The sequence below is a fragment of the Galeopterus variegatus genome, unplaced genomic scaffold (genome assembly GCF_000696425.1).
Source record: "Galeopterus variegatus unplaced genomic scaffold, G_variegatus-3.0.2 Scaffold482, whole genome shotgun sequence".
Taxonomy (NCBI): Eukaryota; Metazoa; Chordata; class Mammalia; order Dermoptera; family Cynocephalidae; genus Galeopterus; species Galeopterus variegatus.
Genome location: NW_007726593.1, coordinates 276,944 through 299,663, shown reverse-complemented (window position 1 = coordinate 299,663; position 22,720 = coordinate 276,944). Strand labels below are relative to the sequence as shown.

The window sequence follows — 22,720 nt, the reverse complement described above, 5'->3', positions numbered from 1 at the left end:
GACTTATGTTAAAGTTTAATTTTAAAAATATATTTTTAATTGACAAGTTTATATATATTTATTGTGTAAAACACGATGCTTTGAAATATGTATATATTGTGGAACAACAAATAATCAAATTAATATATGCATTACTTCACATACTTATCATTTTTCATGGTGAGAACACTTAAAATCTATTTTCTTAGCAATTTTCAAGAATACGATATTATTATTAACTATAGTCACCATGTTGTACAGCAGTTCTCTTGAACTTACTCCTCCTGTGCAACTGGAAATTTGCATCCTTTGACCAACATCTCCTCATCCCCCTTCCCCCTGTCCCTGGTAACCACCTTTCTACTCTCTGCTTCTATAAGTTCAACTCTTTTTAGTTTCCACATATAAGTGAGATCATGTGCTATTTGTCTTTCTTTGCCTGGCTTGTTTCACTTCAAATAATGTCTTCCAGATTCATCCATGTGTCACAAATGACAGGATTTTCTTCCGTTTTATGGCTGACTAGCATCCCATCATGTATATAAACTATATTTTCTTTATCCATTTATCCACTGGTGGACACTTAGGTTGATTCCGTATCTTGGCTACTACAAACTATGCTGCAATAAACATTGGGGTACTGATATCTCTGCAACATACTGATTTCATTTCCTTTGGATATATACCCAGAAGTGAAATTGATGGATCATACGGGAGTTCTATTTTTAATTTTGCAGGGAGCCTCCATACTGTTTTCCAAATGATTGTATTAATTTACATTCCCACCAACATTGCATAAGGGCTCCCTTTTCTCCACATCCTCGCCAACACTTACCTTTTGTCTTTTTGACGATAGCCATTCTAACAGGTGTGAGGTGACATCTCATTGTAGTTTTAATCTGCATTTTGTTAATGATTAGTGCTGTTGAGCATTTTTTCATATACCTGTTGGCCATTTGCATCCCTTCTTTTCAGAAATATCTACTCAGGTCTTTTGCTTATTTATTAACATAAAGTTTAAATTTACTTGTAATATGTATGCTATTTTTATATTAAAGATTAAGCAAAAGACATACATTTACTTACCGAGACCAACACTGCTGTTTTCCAGTAAGTAACTGAGATGATCAAACATAGCTTTTTGATTCTGCCTACTTATACGACAGAAGTAGCAGAGAAAACGGCAACAGTTGGCCACCATCTTGGGAAAGGTGATTTCCTATACAAACAGCATTGAGTTAGTTACTGAAAGCAAATATCTTTACAAAATTGAGTTTAGAAGTTGAGGTCTCAATCATTTTGTCAATCAGTGTGTTTCCACGTGTCCTAAACCTTAGATATTGAAGACCTTCAAATTTGCAGACTGTGATGCCCCTAGACCTTGAGCACCGGGCAGATGCCCAAGGCCGACGCCCACCCACCTGCTTCGCCAAACTCTCTCTCTCTCTCCCCCTTCCCTTTCTCTCTCTCTCTGTCTCCTCTTTCTCAAGAACACAAGAATAGCAACAAAACTAAAAAGATACATTGGCATGCATGCGCACTAACTCCACACACACACACACAATTTGCTTACAAAGGATGCTGAATTGCGCCCAACTGGACCCTAGGCAAGGGCTCTGACCAAACTATTCTATTTTCCCAACACCATCAACAGGTGGGATCTGGAATATATCTATAGCTCTAAAGCCAAAGGTGGCATGAGCCTGGTTTAGGAATCCGGAAGACTCAGGTGTGATTCCTGGATACCACTGTTAGTTATGTTTCCTTGTGAAAATTATGTAATCTCTTTGAATCTGTTCTATAAAATTGGGATAATACAGATAATATTTACTTTAGGTAAGAATGGAGGATTCATTGAGATAATTTCTGAAAGATACACAGTTCAGTACTTGACACCACATAACAGTGTTCTTATCAGAATTACTATTATCATCATCATCATTATTATTATTATAATTATTGAGATTCTGGGGATTCATACCTCCCTGATTAGCACAACACTTGCCTACTGAGATGAACGTCCTGACTGGAAGGCTGTCTGGTATACTCCAGCAAACACACCTCCCTACAGGGCCAGATCTTGACACAGCATAGCCCAGATGTTCCCTGCAGTCCTTGGTCAAGAGGATATATTATGAATATCATTATAAGTCTGTCTAACTGGTAGAAAGACTGAACATGGGAAATATACACTTACTTCCATATTGTAAAAAACACATTAAAATTTAAAATAGAGAAATACATTTTGTATATCAGACGTTATGGAATTATACTGGTTTATATGAAGTTGTTTATTACATTACTCTACTAATTTGGTTTTCAAGAACTTTAATTTGTAATCACTTAAAAGTTCATCTCAGAGTCTTACAACAAATACATTCCAGAGCATCATCATCAAATCTTGATCTGGATCAGAGATTTAATGAAACCAACCATCGTCTGAATCATGGAGAAGGGCTGGGTCTGAAGAACATGCTTGTGTAATAGACTTGTAATGTGATGGGAACTGACATAATTCAAAATATAAAAGTAAATTGGTATAGCATTAACTTTTAAAGTTTCTAAATATCCCCTAAATGAGAATAATTTAGGAGACAAATTACATAAGATAGAAACTGTTATCAAGATCAAGGAAGAGAAAACAAAATAAAACAAAACAAAACGAAAAAAAACTAGTAGTGCATCCAAATCTCAACTCTAAGGTTTTTTTTGTTTTTTTCAAAAGGTGTTCTTTATAAAACAGTCCTCCTAAGAGAATTTAAGAAATTCTCCTTAAGAACTGCAGTCCATGCAGGAGCCTATACTAAGTGGAATCCCAAGAATTGAAGATGTTCCTTTACCTTGGACTCCCCACCTCCGAGGACGTTCACCATGACCTCCATCACTGTCTCGTGCATCCCCAGGGCCCTCATGAGATTAGGATGCTGGTAAAACACTTTATTATTCATGATATCCCTAGAAAGGACAGTGAAGGTAAGGGGAAAAGCACAGAGTTCAGCGAAAAATTTAAATGAAGCTTTACTTGAGATTCTGATGAATCTTTTAGAAATAATTTAGGTGTACAGAAATTTAAGAGCAATGATAGTTAAGCTGCAAAAGTCAATAAGTTCAATTCATTGAGTTTGCCTCAAAAATACTGACAGTCTACCAAAAGTGGTATATCATTTTCAATTACAAGAAATGTACTACATATGTAAACATTAGTTTGTATGAAATATATTTTAGATACTTAGTATTCCTAATTATAGGGATATTCAACCATGTGTTCAAGCCTGTTTTGTATAGAAATATGAATCAGTGCTATATCATGTGTATATAAAAATTCCTACATAAATTCTTGATATATAAGTATTTATGCTTTTCCTATATATGCTATTTTTAACACTACATTCAATATTTGCATATATAATTACAGTAGTGTTATTTCCTGTTACATTCATGCTATCAGTCTGGCAAAATGTTTTAAAGGATGCGTATTCTCCAAGAGAAAATGAATACACATGAAGTCCGAGTACAAGTAATCCAACTCATGAAAATGGACATTGAATTTAAAGAAACAGCAGAAGATGACACCTAAAAAGTTTCATTACTGGGTGTTATACTATTGCAATATGTGTCTCAAGGTATTTCTGAGGTTCTTAATGTTCAGTAGGAAGTATCGCTCATTGCAAATAAACAGCTCTATTAATGTCTATTTCAACATAAATCAAATCAATGCAAGAGTCTTTTCTAGAAAACTCTTCCTTGTCAGAACTTATAGCAAGAAAATAACATACATCCCTCAAAAAAACTGAAACCTTCTCTTCAAAACTGATTTCCTTAATTGGATCACTCACTTATTCATTTAGTTATATACTAAATTCTAGTTACTCTGGCAAGAAAGTGGAATAGTATGATTGTTGTAATTTTTTTTTTTTTTTTTTTTTTTAATAAAGAGAGCTTTTAGATAGAACAGCTCAGAACAACCATCTGGGGGCCCAGGACTAATAAAGGTCTGACTTATTTCATGTGAGAACAAAGTAAACAAGCGATCTTTCTCCTTCTTGTCAGACCACAATGTATTTGGCAACAAAATTTTCAACGCTCGAACCATGGCTGTAATCCCTGTATTTCTTCTCTCATTAATTCAAATCTTTTTGAATGAACTTACTGATTTAAAAACCTTGTTTGCTTTTAGTTTTAGGTAAATTAAATACATTCAAAATTCTACCACGCAGTAGGCAGGCAGTCATTTACTAAGTATATCTTTTACGTGGAAATATTTCTAATACCACAAAAGGTAGCATTTTATTTTAATATCATTTTGAGTTTTATCACTAATCAATGATTTATTTGTTAATGGCACATATTATTGCTATATGCTCATTTAAGAAGCAAAGTAATCTCCATTTCCTGGAAGGCTTTCTTTTTCATTTGGTTAATTAAGATCTCTTCTGAGACGCCTCCTCAGGTTAGATTTAAGTATTAGTACAAATAAGACCAATGCTCATACGATTACAAATAAAGACCATAATATTTGTTTTTTATGTAAGTTTTTTTTTGTTTTTGCTAATTTTTTCCTGTCGGTATAGTTATTTTTAGTATGCAACTGTTATCATGAATTTGGAATATAACCTTCCAGTCCATTTTTATAACTTTAAATATTTAACAGGCCCACAAGCCATATACAGTATTATGTTCTGATTTAAAATGCACATAAATGTTGTTAAACAATCTATAACTTTACACACTTGTTTTCTTTCCGCAGGATTATTTTTGAGTTATGTCAGAGAAAAAAACCTGGTCATTCTATTTCGTTAGTTTTTTCCCAAAGAACTAACTCTAGGTTTCCTTGATCGATTCTATTTTTCTTTGTGATCTATTTTATTTACGCTGTAGTTACCTTCATTATCTCCTCTTTTGTCTAGTATTTATATAACTACATTAAGTCTTTTTTTTTTTTTTTGCTGAATATTTGTCTTTCATCACTTTTTAAAACTCTACATTCTAGCTTTATGTTTAGGTATTTTTCTTATGAACATGGTATAGCTTAATATATACAGTTTTCATTTGTTATTGTTTTGAGTGTATCTTATTTTCACATCTCCAAACTAGGCAAGCTTATTCATATTGCTTAAATTTACACATATGCATACCAGTAGCATACACACTGAAACCTACTGCATCCCATTCTCTCCCTCTGAATTTCATTTTCTATTTCCTGATGGATACCCTTTAGAATAGCAACTTTAGAAGCTATTTCAATGACAGACTGTATTAAGTATTCTGAAATGTCTTTGTGTTACCCTCACTCTTGGATATGGGGTGTGACCTTGAACCCCCAAGTCCACATGAAGCACATGCCCATGAGGCTGAATCCTTGGAAGAGTTGTCCCCTCCCTCTTATTTCCCCAAGGCCCAATAGATACAGAGAAGCTTCTTTATTAATTCCTGCTGGTGAGTGTTTTCTCCGACCCACCACGGATTTCAATGTGTTTTTATTATCCTATGTTTTTATATACAATCGTACATTACTGAGAGATCAAAAAACAAAACAAACAAAAAAAACCACTCTAAGATGTTTGCTGTGTGCACGCCACCTTAATGTTTAGCTGTAAAATTAGTCTTATTTTGTGACTGAGAAACTTTCTTCTTTAGCTTAAAAACATAATCTCCAGAAAAACCACAACCTAATTTAATGATCATATCATCTCGACAGTACATTTGCATTAATGCACGTACTTTACTATCATCGAGATAAAAAATTAGAAGAAATTTATAAGATAAAGGGTTGTAATATTTAAATCATTTACCCTAATCCACGAATCATAAGCTTCTCTTCTTCTTTGCCCATTCTCACACTCAGTAGAGACCGAATCTGACCAAGAGATGCCAGTAGGTTGATGGTGTCCTCCACAGAGACACCATTTATAGTGTAGGTCTTTGGCAGAGCCCGAACCAGACCTCCGATGCCGTCATACTGTCGATGGAGCAGCACAAACATGGCTCTCACCAACTCAGGGTCCTCAATGACAGACTCTTGAGCCCAACGAACCATGGTCTCAGAAATCAACTGCTGAAGACTGGCTGCAAGGTCACGATGGATATTTTTTTTTTTTAAAAAAGGAAAATAATAAAAGAAGACAAATCAGTTGGACAATTCAACTCCATATCCCATAGTCCCAAACTGGTAACTCTATTTGTACCAGAATTTAAAGGTTAGGAATATTCCTTGAAGAAAGTGAGCTTCATTTAAACAGTATATATATTTCAATACATATCAGTTATGGTCATGCGAGGATAAAAATATGCAAACCCTTCTTTAAAAACCATTCTCATTATTAAATAGGCTCTTTTAAAGTTGCTACTACTTTTTCAAAATTACTGTTGGCAATCCATAAGTAATTGAAAGTATGGCAAGTAATATATCCTTGTTACTCTTACTGCACATTGCTCTTACTTTTATTTACTTTGTTCCATTATTTCCCTCCCAGAAGGTCTGACCTCACATATCCCTATAAAGCTCAGTCACAGACATCTAAGGAGATATTTACTTATCCAATTATCCCCTAAGTTGAGTCACTTGCAACAGTGACCATAGGTAATTATATTTTTGCTTAAATTTAGATCCCGAATTGTCACTTAAAATGTCTTCAAAAGAATATAATTGTGAAGCTGTATTAAAGTGAAAAGTTATTCCATACACAGAAGATTGCTTGCAAAGTAACAGGTAATATAGTTCATTTAAAAGCAATAGAAACTTCCAAACCTCTTAAAATAAACAGTAAAGTTACCAAAATTAAGTGGGGTTGATGTGATGGATTCATACATAGTGAGGTACTTAATTCCTATCATTAACACACTTGGCTGATTTTCAAAAGAAGCTATTTAACTTGCATCTAGACATTAATTAAAGAAAAAAAAATCCTAACAATTTTAACCAAATACAAAATGCAAATAAAATGCCAATGTATTTTCACATACAGTTGACTCTTGAATCAGTGGGGTGGGGTGGGTGGTGGCAGTGGTGGGTAGGGGTGCTAACCTCCCGCACAGTGGAAAAGCAGATATAATTTTCCACAAGGTCTTTCTTAACTAGTTAAATAACTTGAGTAGTTAATTTCTTCAGTATTTGGCCCTGTGCACCTGTTTACTTGTAGTTCGAACCTGTGTTGTTCAAGAGTCAACTCAATCTCAAAATCATGCTGTCACTATAAACGTTCAAGATCATTAACCTGATAAGAACAAAAAGTAATTCATAAGAAACTTCAGTTTTAAATACAACCTGACTCAAATTTGATTGTTACATTAAAGAATAAATTTTGAAGTAATTGTATGGATAAAGATTATCCATTATGTTAGTTTTAAAAAATAACCTATAAAAATTTTAGTGAGTTTATTTTTTTCTCATAGAAAAAGCTGTTTATGAGCCAGCACTGCATCTTAAAATAAGTGGTCTTAGAAGCAAGGTAAGAAGCAAGCTGGACCTCTTAGACTCACACCTTGACTCCTTCCGGATGCAAAGGACTCACCCCTTGAAGGTACTTACTTGGTTTCAAGGAGTAGCAGCCATTATCTTAGTTAAATAGAATATGGATGAACCAGAAACGCTTAACACTTTAGGAAATATCTCAGAACCGAAATACAAAAAAATGTCTACTTAAATTTTAAGAAAAAGGTTTAACTTGATGCAATAATATATGAAAATCAACTGCATCATATTTAGATATGAAGGCTAAATTACTGCTTTATACTTTCTCTTGTTAGTTTCTGATCAAATACCTAAATTTTTAGTTCTCTAGGGAGCCCATCCACCTTTATAATGCTGCTACCTCTCTACCTATTCCTACAAATACAGTTTGGTGCTGCTATCTGCATCTGGGAGCTACAGGCATCTGCTTAAGGCAAATACCTAAATTTTTAGTTCTCTAGGGAGCCCATCCACCTTTATAATGCTGCTACCTCTCAACCTATTCCTACAAATACAGTTTGGTGCTGCTATCTGCATCTGGGAGCTACAGGCATCTGCTTAAGAATCTGATTCTTGGAAGCTGCAAACTCAGCTATCTCACTGGCTCATCTAGTATGATACTCCTCCAAAGGATGAATAAATGTCAGCAGCTGAGTCACTTTGCCAGTTCCCTTTCACACTGCTTACAGGACTTCTTGGAGTCACTCTCAACCGGTTTTTCTGCTTGTTTCTTCTTCAGGTATGTCACCTTTTCTACCAGGGACAGCAGACGCCCTCTAATTGTTAAATCACTGTTCCCATCCAGAGACCCATCTTCATCCAGCTCAATTCCTAGTACAAAAAGACAGAAAAGAAAAATTTATTCACAAACAACATTTGGGCAAATAATTCTCAGGCCTTGCAAATTTCTCCATTCGTTTTAGAGCAATGTCTAAAACAGTTGACAACAATGAATTAAGCCATCTTGTCTACCAGTACTCATAAATAAGGTTCACCTCGTGGCCTCCTTTCCTCCTTTCTCTTTTTCCTGTTTCTGTGGGCTCAGGGCTATCAACAGCCAGGACAAAGTGTAAAACCAAGCAGAGATAGAAAGAATTTCTTAATAGCAAAGATCAAGTCTGCTATTTGGGCTGACCTTTTGGCATCTCTGTCTAGACCTATAGTCCTACTCTGCCTAAAACTCCTCCTAGACTTTTATCCTCCTCTCTTGCTCCAAAAACGTCAGTGGTACTCTGATAAGCTGAGCCAGAGAGAACAGGCATAAACAGGCACCCTAAACCAAAGAATAATTTATATCTGAAGCAATACTTCTACCATTTTAGAGTATCCCTTTATTTACAGTATATACATTTTCTGGCAATCATTTAGTGGTTCTTCATTCATAATCTGAATTAATATGCAAGATGGTGTTTTTGTTGTCTTCATTAAAATAAGATAAAAATAATACCATGGTGCTATATTTATCACTTGAAAAACGACTAATTCATTTTTCTTTTACTGAATCACACATCTTACCCACACCACTGCATAATGGAATAAAGAATTACATATCTACAACACTTATTCAATTTCATTTTAAAAGTTCTTAGAATAAAAGGAGGGGAGTTTTCCCTTAATAAACTTGAACTACTGACGTGTAACTCTGTAGGATTTCCTTAGGCATTCGTTAATTTCAAAAGTTATATGGTGGATTTCCTAAGCCTGTCCTAAAAGGTGGCCCCTCAACCAGTTTTAATACAATGGTTTGTAATTAAATTTATTTTTAAAAATCCCCCCAAAACAGCTTTATTGAGGTATAATTGATAGGCAAAAATATCACATATTTGATGTACACAATTTGATGAGTTTGGACACATGCATACAACTGTGAAACCATCACCACAATGAAGGAATAGACATAAATCCATCACCTGTAACTCTGCTTGTGCTTCTTTGGCTTTTGGTTTGTTTGTTGTTTGTTTTTGTTGTAATAAGAACACTTAAAATGAGATCTACCCTCTTAACAAAGTTTTTAGTGCATGATACAGTATTGTTAACGATGGGCACTATGTTATATAGCAGATCTCTAAAATTTACTCATATGTGTAACTGAAACTTTGTATCCATTAACTAAACCTGCCTGACACTTAACCTCTCAACCAGAAGCAACTGGCCACGTGATCCCATCCCCCCTTCCCATTCCCTGCCATTGAAGGAAAGAGGGAAAAGAGAGAAAGGATCCTGGTCATCTTCTGCTTTGTCTTATTGCCTCTCTGATTTCTGTATCCCTCCTGACTTCCCACACAGGGACAGTTAACTGTTTGCCCATCATAAATGTTCCTATATGAACTTCTAACAAGTATCGTGTGTATTTGTGGACATATTCACATATATACCTAATTTTTTACCAGAATATGTGGTTTAAAAACACACATTTAATAAGAGTTGTAAACCAAAAACACCTTACCACAATGGGTCATCAAATCTTCATGGAAATCCAAGAGCTGGTCACGAATTTCTTCAGGACATGGACATTCACTTTTGTCATCCTTAAAATTGAGAAGCATATTGATCTAAAAGTTTGGAAAGACAAGAAAGTGGAAGAATGAGGTGGGAAAGAACAGTGAATTTAGGAATGACACAGCAAAGATTATAAAAGTGAAGATGTTCAAAACCTGTTTTTGAATATGCATAAATTATTGCCTAACAGGTGACAAATCATTGTCTATCACTCAATCCAAAAGAAACCAAAGCATCAAAAAGGCTGCAAAATAGTCCTATGTGTCATCCTTCTCAATTCTACAATGCATTAGTCTCTTGTATACTCTCAGAATTCTTAACTCAACCAAGCAATCTAAATGCTGTTTTTCAAAAGTATTTTGTTATGCTTCTCCTCCATTTCCATGCTTTTCTAGTAAATTTCCACACTTTATCAAATATTTTAAAGAACTCCTTTTGAAAAGATATGGCTGCAAAGAAGAAAAAAAAACCTAAACATAATTGAAAAGTAATATAAGTAACTATGCTGTTCCTAACATTAATGGTTCAATTAAACAAAAAGTGGGAAACTTTCTTCCATTTGTTTTAGTTTTAGACACGTTAATATTAAATATACGAATGAAAGGGGAAAAAAGGTTGGATGCTATCTCATAATTTTCCTCTAGGAAACAATTTTAGGTTTTCTTTTTAGAGATTTTCATGAGTTTTTTTTTTTTTTTGCTAAGCTTTTATTTTATGATAATTGTAGATTCATATGCTATTGTAAAAAATAATACAAAGAAACCTCCCGTACTCTTTACCAGGTTCCCCCAATGGTACCATTTTGCAGAACTGTAGTACAGTGTCGCAACCAGGATATCCAAACTGATACAGTCAAAATACAGAACAATTCCTTTACTTCAAAGATCTTTCCTTCTAATTAACATATCTGTCATCTCATGTACATATCGTTTTTGTGGTGAGAATGAAAATCACATAAGATGCTTTTTTTACATCAGCAGGGTGTGTAGTTATATGCCATTTCATCCCTGATATGAATATTTTGTACCTTCTCTATCATTGTCAGTGTTTTTTTTAGAGATTTGTTGAATTTATTAATCTTTTAAAAATAATCAGCTTTTAGATTCATTTTTTTCTATTACTGTCTTGATTTCAATTTCACTGATCTGCTCTTACCTATATTAGTGCCTTCTTTCTGCTTGCTTTGGGTTTATTTTGGTCTTTTTTTTTTTTCCTAAATTCTTCAGGTGGCAGCTTCGGTCATGTATTTGAGTGTTTTCCTCTTTTTCAAGCAATTAGTGTCATAAATTTCCCTCTCAGCACTGCTTTAATCACGTTACAGGTTTTCATATGGATATGTTCATTTCCCTTCAGTTCAATGTATTTTTAATTTCCCTGGAGACTTACTCCTTGAGCCATGGTTTGTTTAGAAGTGTGCTGCATAGTGTCTAAGGATTCGGAAAGTTTCCTGTGATCCTTCTGTTATTGACTTCTAATTTGATTTCAATGCGGTCAGAAAAAACATTCCATATGATTTCAACTTTTAAAACTTTGTTGAGGTTATTTTATGGCCCTGGATATGGTCCATCTTTGCAATACTTCACGGGCACTTGAAAGGAGTGGCTATTCTGTCGTTGGGTAGAGTTTTCTGTAAATGTTGATAGAGTCTCTTAGTTAATAATAGTATCGAGTTTTCCTATATCCTGGCTGATTTTTAATTGATAGCCGTCCTATCAATTATTGAGAAAGGGGTGTTGAAGTGTACAGCAAAAATTGTGGATCTTTTTCTTCTTTCAGTTCTATCAGTTTTGGCTTCACATATTTTACAAATCCGTTGATTAGTGCATACACATCTGTCTTCCTGGTAGACTGACCCTTTATCATTAATCATCACAGTTTTTAATTTAATTAATGTTCCATCTCTTTGGTAGTTTTCTTTGCTCTGAAGTCTACTTTATGTGATGTTGTCACTCCTGCTTTCTTTTGATTATTTTTTCCATATTCCTTTTTTATCCTTTCCCTTTCAATCTATCAACATCTTTATCTTTGAAGTGAGTTTCTCATAGATGGCATATAGTTGGGTCAAGTTCTCAAAATCCACTCTGCCAGGTTCTTTTAGTGGGTAAATTTAGATTTTTCACATTCATGTAATCATTGATGTGCTATGACTTAATTCTGTCATTTTACTTGTTGTTTTGTTTGTTCTCTCTGACTCATTTTTCTTGACTTGCTGTGAGTTACTTGAACAATTTTTAGGATCTATTTTAATTTATCCATGGTATCGCTCAGCATATTTCTTTATGCAGCTTTTTTAGTAGTTGCTCTGGTTATTAACTTATATATACATAATTTATACAGTCTACTGGTATCAACATTTTACCAGTTTAAATTTAGTGTAGAAATCTCATCTCTCTTTACATCCCTTTATTCTACTCCATTTATACTACAATTGCCTTAAATATTTCCTATACATACACATCTAGAACCACATTAGAAAGTGTATAAATTTTGCCTCAATCAAACATAATTTAGAAAATCCAGAGAAGAAAAATGCACTGTTTTCCACCCATATTTTAGCACTTTCCATTGTTCTTTCTTCCTTCCTGATTTTCTAAATTTCCTTCTTTTGTCATTTTCTTTCTGTTTAAAGAACTTCCTTTAGCATTCTTTTAGTACAGGTCTGTTGCAATCAAATTCTCACTTTTTTTCCTTCATTTAAGAATGTCTTGATTTCCCCTTCATTCCTAAAGGACACTTTCATGGCATATAGAACTCTGTGTTGACAATTTCTTTCTTTCAGCACATGAAAAATACTGACATATTTCAGCACATGAAAGATACTCTTTCTGGCCTCCATGATTTCTGATGAGAAATGCTCTGTCATTTAAACATTTTTTGCCTTGTAGAAAAAGTGTCATTTCTTTCAAGACTTTTTCTTTGTCTCCAATTTTCAGAAATTTGACTATGATGTGTCTTGGTATACATTTCTTTGGTTTTTTTCTGCTTATGACTTACTCAGCTTCTTGAATCTCTAGCTTCACATCTTTTGTTATATCTGAAAATATAACAAAAGGCATTATTTCTTCAATTTTTTTTTCAGTTTGCCCTTTTTCTCCTGTCCTTCTGAGACTCCAATGTCACATATGTTGGGTCTTTTGTTATATTCACACTGGTCCCTGAGGCTCTGTTTATTTTTGAGCCCACTTTCTTTTCAGATGATACAGATTCCACTGTTCTGTTTTCAGTTCACTAATTCTTTCCTTTGTGCCTCCAATCTGCTGTTAAGCCCATTCACTAAAAATTGTTTTATTTCAGTTACTGTATTTTTCATATCTATTATTTCCATTTGGTTCTTCTTTATGTCTTTTATTTCTTTGCTGAAACTAATTTTTTTTTCTCACTTTGAAGCAATTTCATGATCTTGATTTCAAAATCTGTCAGATAATTTTAATATCTCTGTCATCTGTGTTGGTGTTTATTGCCTTTTTTCATTCAAGTTTTTCCTGGTTCTTGGTATGATAATTGATTTGTAATTGAAATCTGAACATCTGGGTATTACATTATAAGCTGTAGATCTTATTGAAACCTCTGTTCAACCTGACTTCCTCTGACACTATCCAGCAGGAGAAGGGATTACAGCACCTCATTACTACTAGGTCAGAGTGGAAATCCATTCCCCACTTGGCCTTCTTGGATACCTAGGGGATGAAGGGGACCCTGTAACTGCTGGGCAGAAGTGGAAGTTCTAGTTCCCTACCAGACCTGTGGTGACATGACCCCTGCTGGGAAGGGTAAGAGTGCCTCATTACTTTGTCCATGGCCACGACTGACACTGGAAGGGGCAGCCCCTATTATCACTCACCAGGGATGAAGTCCTGGCTCTCTTTCTGTGCGGGGACACCTTGTTACAGCCTGGTAAGGGTGGAAACCAACACTCTCACTCAGCCTCTGCGGGTGAAAGTGAGGGTGGACACAGTTTTTCTGTGGTTTTTGGCTGGAGCAATGTAGTTATTATCTAAAAGTTTTCTGTCTTGCTAAGCTTTTCACCTTTCCCGGTCCTCTGGCTAGAAAGAGCCTGCTTTTGTGCAGGCTTTTCTTGTCTATGCCCATTGGCGATTCCTGGTTGCCACCTTCTTTAGCTCCAAGTCTGGGATGGATGAGGCAAACAGAAAACCTGAGCAATTCACCACTGTGCTGTTCCATGGGTCCCAAGTTCAGCAGCCAGTTTCCCTCCATCTCTCTATCTTTCAGAGTCTTTTTATGTTGTCTTATATGTAATGTCCAGGGTTTTACTTGCATTAGAAGGAAGAATAGGGAAAAGCACATGTAGTTCACCTTTCCAAAAGCAGAAGTCTCTTAACAGTAGCTTAACAAACAGAGTGCATCTTGGAGAAGTCGTATTTGCTCTCCGCTCAATAAATGCTGTTTATAGCAATAAGCAAAATTCCATGTCCCTTCCCTCAAAGAAATTACATTCTGTTGAAAAACAAATTGTGTAATTAGTCCCTAAGACACTTTCATTCTGAGCTAACTTGGACATAGAAAGAAATGGTAAGGGTAAGAAAAAGAAGATGAAATCTATGAGTCGTATCTTTTAACCATCAGCTCTACATCTTGGTAAGTTCCATGCTATGAGTCCCATCCCAAGGTAGGTTCCAGAAAATGAACATCCCCAGACTAGTTCAATCTCTGATTCAGGTATGTGCTCTTGGTTCTGCTGCACCCTAAGGAGACCTGGATTTGGAGGTGAGCAAAGAGAGGAAGAACCACAAACAGGGTTATCGATCTTCCAGCAAGCAAAGCAGCAGAGACATTTGGTTCTTCTATGGAGGGACCAAATGGAAAGCGTCTAGCATCGAGTCCTAGGACTCAAGGGTTTCTATTAGTGGGGGTGATGTCATGTCAGCCAAAGAAGACCCATCTGTGGATGGATATTGTTCCTATTTGCAGAAATTCAGACTCTGGCATACTGATTTCCTTAAAGAGTCTGTGACATACCTGATATCTTTTAATAAGTCCCTCTTTTGTTTAAATAAACCAAGTAGATTGTTTTGGTGAAACTAAGAATACTGATGAAATCAACTTGGCTAGTTTAAACAAAACAGGAAAAAAAAAAACACTTGCAACCTATGATTTAATTTTGCAATGTACATATCCTGAATAAACTAAAAACCAAAATAAAAAAGAAGAATTTCCATGTCATTCTTGCACCTGTTCTTGAGGTGGTGATCTAAATTCCTTTGTTTTCCTGGCTGTGAGTGCAGCCGACATGTTTAAGGCTTGCATAACTTCGTTATATCGGAAGCGCTGATTGTCTTGGAGCTTAGCTACAAAGTCATCTGAAAAGGCGACAATGGCTTCTATCCGGTGCCGGACCTGGCAGTCACAGAGGTATTGAAGCAGGAGGCACATCTAAGAAGACAATGAAAGAGACATCAAATTTAATTTGACTCCTTTAACAGTTAATGTGTATGATATCACAATCTACGGTAAATGTGCTTAGTTGCCCACACTTCTCCCTTATAAACAGAATACTGGTTTTGTGTAGGCAGCGATGTGCTGAGACCCAGGGGGTAAAATGTATTTTGTCTAAGCCCAAATGGCAAATGCATGTGCCTTTGGGGGACACTTACTCTTCTGGCCTCCCTTGTAGCCACAGGTGCAGTGGCCAATGAGATATATAAGAAGAAATTTGCTAGGGGTCTTCTGGGATAGATTTTCCATCATTAATAACAGACTAGAACATCTTCCTTTCAAAATGAGTGTAACTGGGCTATGACATGATCACGAGAGGAAGAATGAGGTAATGAACTTCAGAAGAAAACCACAGGTTGAGGACACAGAGCAGAAAGATATTATGATCTGGGTTCCTGATGACATCACTGAGTTACTGTACCAATTATAGAACCCCAGACTTTGCATGCAAATTAATTATGTGGTAAATGCTTAATTCATTAAATGGTTAGCTGGGGATTCTCTTACCGGAAACCAAAAGGATTTCTAACTGAGACAGTTTGTTGGAAAAACCTGCCATTTAAGAGATGATCTCTCAAGTTTAGAAAAACATTTATATACACTTAATATCAATAGTGATGTAAATACATGGTGGTGTCAAAGAGGACTTTAAAACCCTGCGTGTGGCCATCCACAATATAACTCTTTCTGTCCACCGGCTCTGAAGTAGCAATGGCATCCATCCCCATCTCCTGGAGCAGCAAGACATCCTCCTGATTAGACAGACTCTGGATTACCCTCTTTACCCTCTTTCCCTTCTTATCTGTGTTCCTCACAGCAGAAACACGAGCCTTTTCCTGCCTCAGGACCCTCTGTCAGGCTACCTGCTCTGCATGGAAAGCTCCTAGAACACCCTGCCCACCCACTCTTCCTGCATCTACTTAATCCAACCTTGGGTAAAAGTCACCATCCCCAAGGGGCCTTCCTTCACCTTTCCAACAGTAATCCAGTTTAAATTTCCTTCCTCCTAGTAATCCGTTCTTTTCTTCAGAGTATTTAGTGCAATTAGCAATAGGATATTTTAAAAGCAAGGCATAAAGAAGTGCCTATCTCCCCAGAGACCGTGAGCTTCTGGAAGGCAGGACGCACATCTGTTTCCTCCTTCCAGCACCAAATACATGGCCCAGAGTAAGACTTCAATCAGTGCTGACTGAAGGAATGAAGAGCAAAAAAGCCCAACGATAGTACAAACATCAAAGTGACTCTAATATACTCAAGGGGCATTGAGAAAGGACCCTTCAGACATCTTGATGAGCACAAAGAAAGGCAACATCTTCAATTCCTTCGAAACGTATTAGGGGAAGGAAATCTTATGGGAGAATGGGCACATCTCCTGGTCAACAAGTGTTCTAAGGCTGGCAAGAGTGGAGGAGGGGGTGGGAAGGAGTATTTAACGCCTCGTGTTTCAGGCATTCCAACATAATATAGATGAAATGTATCTGCAGAAACAGGAGGGGAGATACAAGGAAATTGCTAAGGAATAGGAGGTAGAAGAATAGGAAGTTAAATAATTTAATGAAGAACTACCATTATACGGGAATGCAAACAAATACACACACACACACACACACATTGTATCTGCAGAAACAGGAGGGGAGATACAAGGAAATTGCTAAGGAATAGGAGGTAGAAGAAAAGGAAGTTAAATAATTTAATGAAGAACTACCATTATACGGGAATGCAAACAAATACACACACACACACACACATACACACATACACACACACACACACACACACAGAGGCAAATTTCAATATCTTAGTACTGAGAAACTCTGGAATTCCCGCACATCTTTTTCCTGATTACCTGCAACTTAACTGGCTCTGGCAGCTTCATCTGCAGCAGGCCCTCCTTGGGCCTCTTCCTCCCCTTGGCTTCCTCTTCCCCAGCTCCTTCCAGCTTCGGGTCTTCAGCAGCACTGAGCTCTTGCTCCAGGGCATCACTCTCCTCCTCCTCAGTGGCAGCTTCCTTAAACACGCTGGGCTCAATCAGCTGCAGGATGTGCTTCAGGTCCTCATTGTGAAAGATGCCCATGATCAGCAGGGTGTAGAAAAGCTTGATGAGAGGGACAAAGAGGAACTCAGTGGTGCCCCCGACTGGGTCCCGGGCATGAAGACTGCCCTCTTTCACAGCTTCCGTCAGCATCTGCATGGTTTTGGTCTTTAGGATGTCCAGTGGGAATTCCGGACTGTGCTGGTAGCAGTCATTACTGATGCTAACAAAACTGGGGGACGAGAACTGCATCCGCGGCCTGAGCGAGGTGCTCAGGCCAATCCCTGGGAGGCCGTGCTTCTTATTCTCATCGGGGAAGAGGGTGATGCTCTTCGTCTCCTCTGTCATGGGGACGATGAACTCATTGTTCATCATGAGCCGGGCGGTGGCATAGGAGCTCAGATGGATGTCGATCAGTAGGTCATAGTAGCCGGCGCGCAGCAAACCAGGCATGTACTTGTTCTCAATGGCGTAGAGGAGCTGGGGCTCATCCACGTGGCTGCACAGGGCATGGGCCACCCGGTGGTTCCCAAGAGCACACACGGCTGAGTAGAGGCGGAGAGTGTGATAGTGAAATTTCAGCAATTCCTCCTGCTCGGTCAGCTCCAATATGTCGACAGATCTGTGCAAGGCAGAAAGAGAACGGTAGCAAGATTAGAAATGGACCATTAAAAAAAGTCTGAATCAGAGAGAATTCTACGGATGTTATAAATTCCAAAAAGCTATGGGAATAGACACTAACTTCTCCTTTTAATTTTCTATATTGTGTTTGATGGTTGCATAGTTGTCTTTAATCGCTCATAGGTGTTTTACAAGTTTCCTTCCACAAAGACATTGGTGTTGTGTTGAAAATTTCTCACCACTAATGCATCTAGGCTCTCCTTCATGCTCCATCCTCATACCAAGAATCTGGGCACCTCCTTTAGGTATCTGGGTTTCAACTTGACCCTGGGACTGTCCTCTCAGAATCTGAGCACTCTTTGGAAAATTTCAAATCTCCTTTTTCGATTGGCTAACCTGGTTCAAGAAGCAAGAAAGCTTTGCCTCAAAAATATGTAAATAAATATTTAATGCAAGAAATGAATTTACCTGCCCAGATTAATTTTCCTCTGAATTTCCTTTATTTTAAAAAGTCTTTATTAAGACATACTTTACATACTATATAATTTACCTATTTAAAACATATAATTTAATTATTTTAGTATTTTAACAGAGTTGTGCAACCATAATCATCATCTAACTTTAGAATATTTTCATCACCCCAGAAGGAAACCTAGTGCCCATCAGCACTCGCTCCTCAGTTCCACCCCCATCCTTAGGTAACCACTCATCTACTCTCTGTCTCTAAAGATTTGCCTATTACGGGCTTTTCATGTACATGAAATCATACGTGCAATATGTGGTCTTTCGTAACTGACTTCTTCACTCAGTATAATGTTTTCATGGTTCATCCATTTTGCAGCACGAATCTGTACTTCATTCTTTTGTATTGTGGAATAATATTATATGGATATAACACATTTTATTTATCCGTTCATCAGTTGGTGGACATTTGGGTTGTTCCTACTTTCTGATTATTGTGAATAATACTTCTAAGGACATTCATGCACAAGTTTTCGTGTGGTTGAATGTTTTCATTTTTCTTGGGTGTATCTAGAACTGAAATTCTTAGGTCATATGTTAACTTTATATTGAATTTTTTTGAAGAACTGACAAAATGTCTTCCAAAGCACAGGTTAACTTTTGAAGGTATTAAAATAAAAGAAAAATGCCAAGCATGTCTAAAGATATAAAAATGGACATAGCTTCTACAATTGTTTTTAAGATTAAAGACTTAAAATAAAAGGACAACAAATATGTTTATCTGCATTGTTTTCATGCCTTGTTTTTATTTAATTTGTGACTGAACTTTTTTATGGTATTTTGGGAGGTTAATCTTGGTCCAAATCTTAGAAACAGCTAGTTACTTGATAATAAGTCTGCTAAAATGAAATCTCTGCAATTTAATTGGCTATCACATGGAAAAGCTGAAAATCACAAAGCTACCTTTGAGTATTCACTGTAGTTTATATCATTAATTATTACTGCCTAGAATGTGTATAAGTGTGTTTCCAAAGCTGTCAAAATATTTTCACTATTTTCTTTCATTGAAATCTTAGTCTCAGTTTTCACATCTCTAAAATGAAGGACTGAACAAAGTGATTCCTGTGCTTCCATAATATCTCATAATTCTATATTGCATTATTCTGCTAAGTCGTATATCACATTGTAGCTATACTTGTCTGAATTTTTATCTTGCCATTGTAGTCATAAAGAAAAGTGAGTGAAGGCACCATATACTTAACAATGTGTCTTCAACTGCAGTATAATAATTTTTTTCAGTGACAAAGTATTGAGAAATAGATTTAAACTTGAAATATGCAGAATAATGACTCCATTCCTAAAAGAAATTAGATCTTTTAAAATCTCATTTGTTTCTACAGCACAAGAACACTTGGACCCAAGTTTAATTCCAAGTGTCCCAATCAAATAATGACTCCATTCCTAAAAGAAATTAGATCTTTTAAAATCTCATTTGTTTCTACAGCACATGAACACTTGGACCCAAGTTTAATTCCAAGTGTCCCAATCAGACAGTCAAGGACACACAGAGCTGACCTGTTTTCCTCGGGGATATGAAGAGACATGAACTGCAGAGGATCCAAACACTGCACCAGCCAGCCTTGGCGTTCACTTATTCGAGAGACATCTACTTTCAAAAACTGGTTTGGCATTCTGCTCCACAGGACGTGGGATAGGAACTGCACGTGGAGACGTGGAGGGCACTGGGGCACAGGGTTTTTGTGCTCACTCTTGAATAATCCCGCCGAAAGAGGCATCACATTCTACGGGATAGGGAAGCAGAGATGGAATGATTTATAACATCCCCTGGAGTTCACAAAGTAATGAATAGGATTCTGCACAGGAAAGAGACAGTGGAAGTAAGATACACTATGAGCATCAATATAGGAATTAACAGAAATTGGATTGAAAAGCTCCTGAAAGGCCAAGTGGAAGAAACAGTATAAGAGAAAAATACCTAAAACTTCAGGACAGGCAAACGGGTTTGAGATGTTTCTTTTCCATATGGCACAGGGAGATGCAGGTGCAAGCATGCATAACCACAAATCCTTCATGCTACCTCACTAGCCTGGGCTCTTGGAAATTTGGTGAGCCTTTAGGAACTTTCAGTGCCAAGCTTCCTGAACGAGAGGGTCACATCCACTTGGCTCTCTCTCTCTCACTGTCTGTCCCCTGTCCCCACTTCATCCTTAAACCACTTCCCAATAGCTGCAGTATACCAGTGATAACTCAAGAGATACACGTGACTACCAACCAAGGAAACAGAATTAATTAGGCATTAACTAATGCAATTTATTTCTCCTCCAACTCCAATATGCAGCTTCAGCCATCCTTAACTTCTCTGTCTGATCTCAGGGAAAAAAAGGCCTCTACTTTGCCCAAAGCTCATTCACTCATTTATGATCTTGATGCCACCCCTGCCTGCCTCTTCTGGGACAAGATGAAAACAATGATCTATTTCTGCATGACCTTCAATCTCTTCTTCTCTTCTCCTTCTGCTCTACTGCATTCCCTAGACTGCCTCATCCTCAAACTCCTCTCCTATTCTCTTCTACTAATGAAAGGAAAAGAAAAAAAGTGAGGCACTGTTTTAGGCAGTTAGACTATGTCCATGAACAAAACAAAATCCCTGCCCTCCTACAGCTTCCATTTTTAAAATAAGTAAGTAAATTAAATGGCATTTTAGAAGAGATGTCACAGAGGGGAAAAACCAACCAGACTGAGGGAACCAGAATTCAGGGAAGCAATTATAAATAGGGTGATCTGGATGGGCACTGGTAAGAAGGTGACATTTAAAGAAAGATGAAATGGAGAAGACCCATGTGGATATGCAGGGGAAGAAACTTCCATGCAGAAGAGATAGTGCAAAGGACCTGTTAAAGAAGTGTGGCAAGTGTGAGGAGGAGCTGGAGGTCAGAGTGGCTGGAGTAAAGGGGGAAGAGGGACAGGAGATGACATCACAGAGGTAATGCAATGTCAAACCTTTTTAGGGACTCAAGGACTATTATAAGAGCTCTGAGTTTTATTCTCAGTCAGATCTGATCTGACTCATCTTTTAAAACAGTGAGAATCACTAAGATTGTTGTATAATAAAAATATGGGCAAGGAGAAATTAAGGAAAACCCATTGGGAGGCTACTAGAGTCTTCCAGATGAAAAACAACAGTGATCCATGTGCTGAGCAGCAGCAGCAACACTGACAGACCTCAAAAGGTGGAGGATCTAGGCCGGCCTGGTGGCGTACTGCTACAGTGCGCCGCTTGGGAAGCGCTGCGGCTGAGGGTTCGGATCCCACATACAGACTGGCTGCTCACTGGCTGAGCGAGGGGCGGGAGCAACACCGAGGGTTGCGATCCGTTGCCGGTCACGAAAAAAACACAAAAAGGAAAAAGGTGGAGGATCTGCCCGGGACAGACCTAGAGTGTGGAATGTAAAGGAGGGGAGCCAGGGATGACTCCAAAGCTTCTGGTCTGAGCCACTGGATCTGCTATCACCTGACATGGGAAAGACAGCAGACCAGGAAGGTGGGGGAGGCGGGCGGGTAATCAGCAGTCCAGTTTGCCATATCCAGTCCATTTGCGATATCTATTAGACATCTCAACAGAAATGTCAAATAGACAACTGAATATACCAGAGTTCTGAGAAACTATCAATATTTTGTCAAATTTTATTAATTTTTTTATTTTTTAAAAAAAGGTTGCTGCTTCCTTTCTCACCTCAAATCTTGAATTCACTGTAATTCAGCTTCTCTCATTTTTGCTGAAAGTCTTCTGGCATTGTCACCAAAGCCCTCTTAATTAACAAAGGCCAGGGATTCCTCCAGTCTGAACTCTACGGGCCTTTCTGCGGCATCTGCTGTCTGAGGCTGTTGGCCACACCTAATTCTGGAATTGCCCTCCTTGCTTGGCTCCTTTCTATTGAGACGTCTCTTTTAGCTCTTCTCCTGCATTCCTGACAGTTCTGTCCCAGCCTCTCACACAGGTCTCTTCTCTTAGTTCATACAACCAGGTTCTCTACTCGGTCATCTTCTCTTCTCACTGTCTGCAGTTGCCTGCACATATTTCATTCACTCCCAAAGCTGAATTACAACTGACTTCTTTTTTTTTTTTTTTCCTTTTTGTCTCTTATCGTGTCCGGCAACGGATCGCAACCCTCAGTGTCGCGCCCGTACCAGACCGGGACCGG

At 37.4% G+C, this 22,720-nt stretch overlaps 1 protein-coding gene across 3 annotated transcripts in view; it reads right to left on the bottom strand.

The window, feature by feature from the left end:
• Positions 1-22,720, bottom strand: part of RYR2 (ryanodine receptor 2 (cardiac)) — a 204,261-nt gene that overhangs the window by 174,315 nt on the left and 7,226 nt on the right. For 2 of the 3 annotated variants that reach the window (XM_008569233.1, XM_008569234.1), the window contains exons 6-13: positions 20,073-20,299; positions 17,229-18,036; positions 15,119-15,319; positions 9,876-9,981; positions 8,117-8,260; positions 5,772-6,045; positions 2,820-2,934; positions 1,066-1,198 (exon numbers count right to left, since the gene is read on the bottom strand). In XM_008569233.1, the coding sequence (XP_008567455.1) occupies positions 1,066-1,198; positions 2,820-2,934; positions 5,772-6,045; positions 8,117-8,260; positions 9,876-9,981; positions 15,119-15,319; positions 17,229-18,036; positions 20,073-20,299 (2,008 nt within the window). Of the gene's footprint in view, positions 1-1,065; positions 1,199-2,819; positions 2,935-5,771; positions 6,536-8,116; positions 8,261-9,875; positions 9,982-15,118; positions 15,320-17,228; positions 18,037-20,072; positions 20,300-22,720 lie in introns of those variants that run through there. The other variant, XM_008569235.1, reaches the window with a different exon arrangement.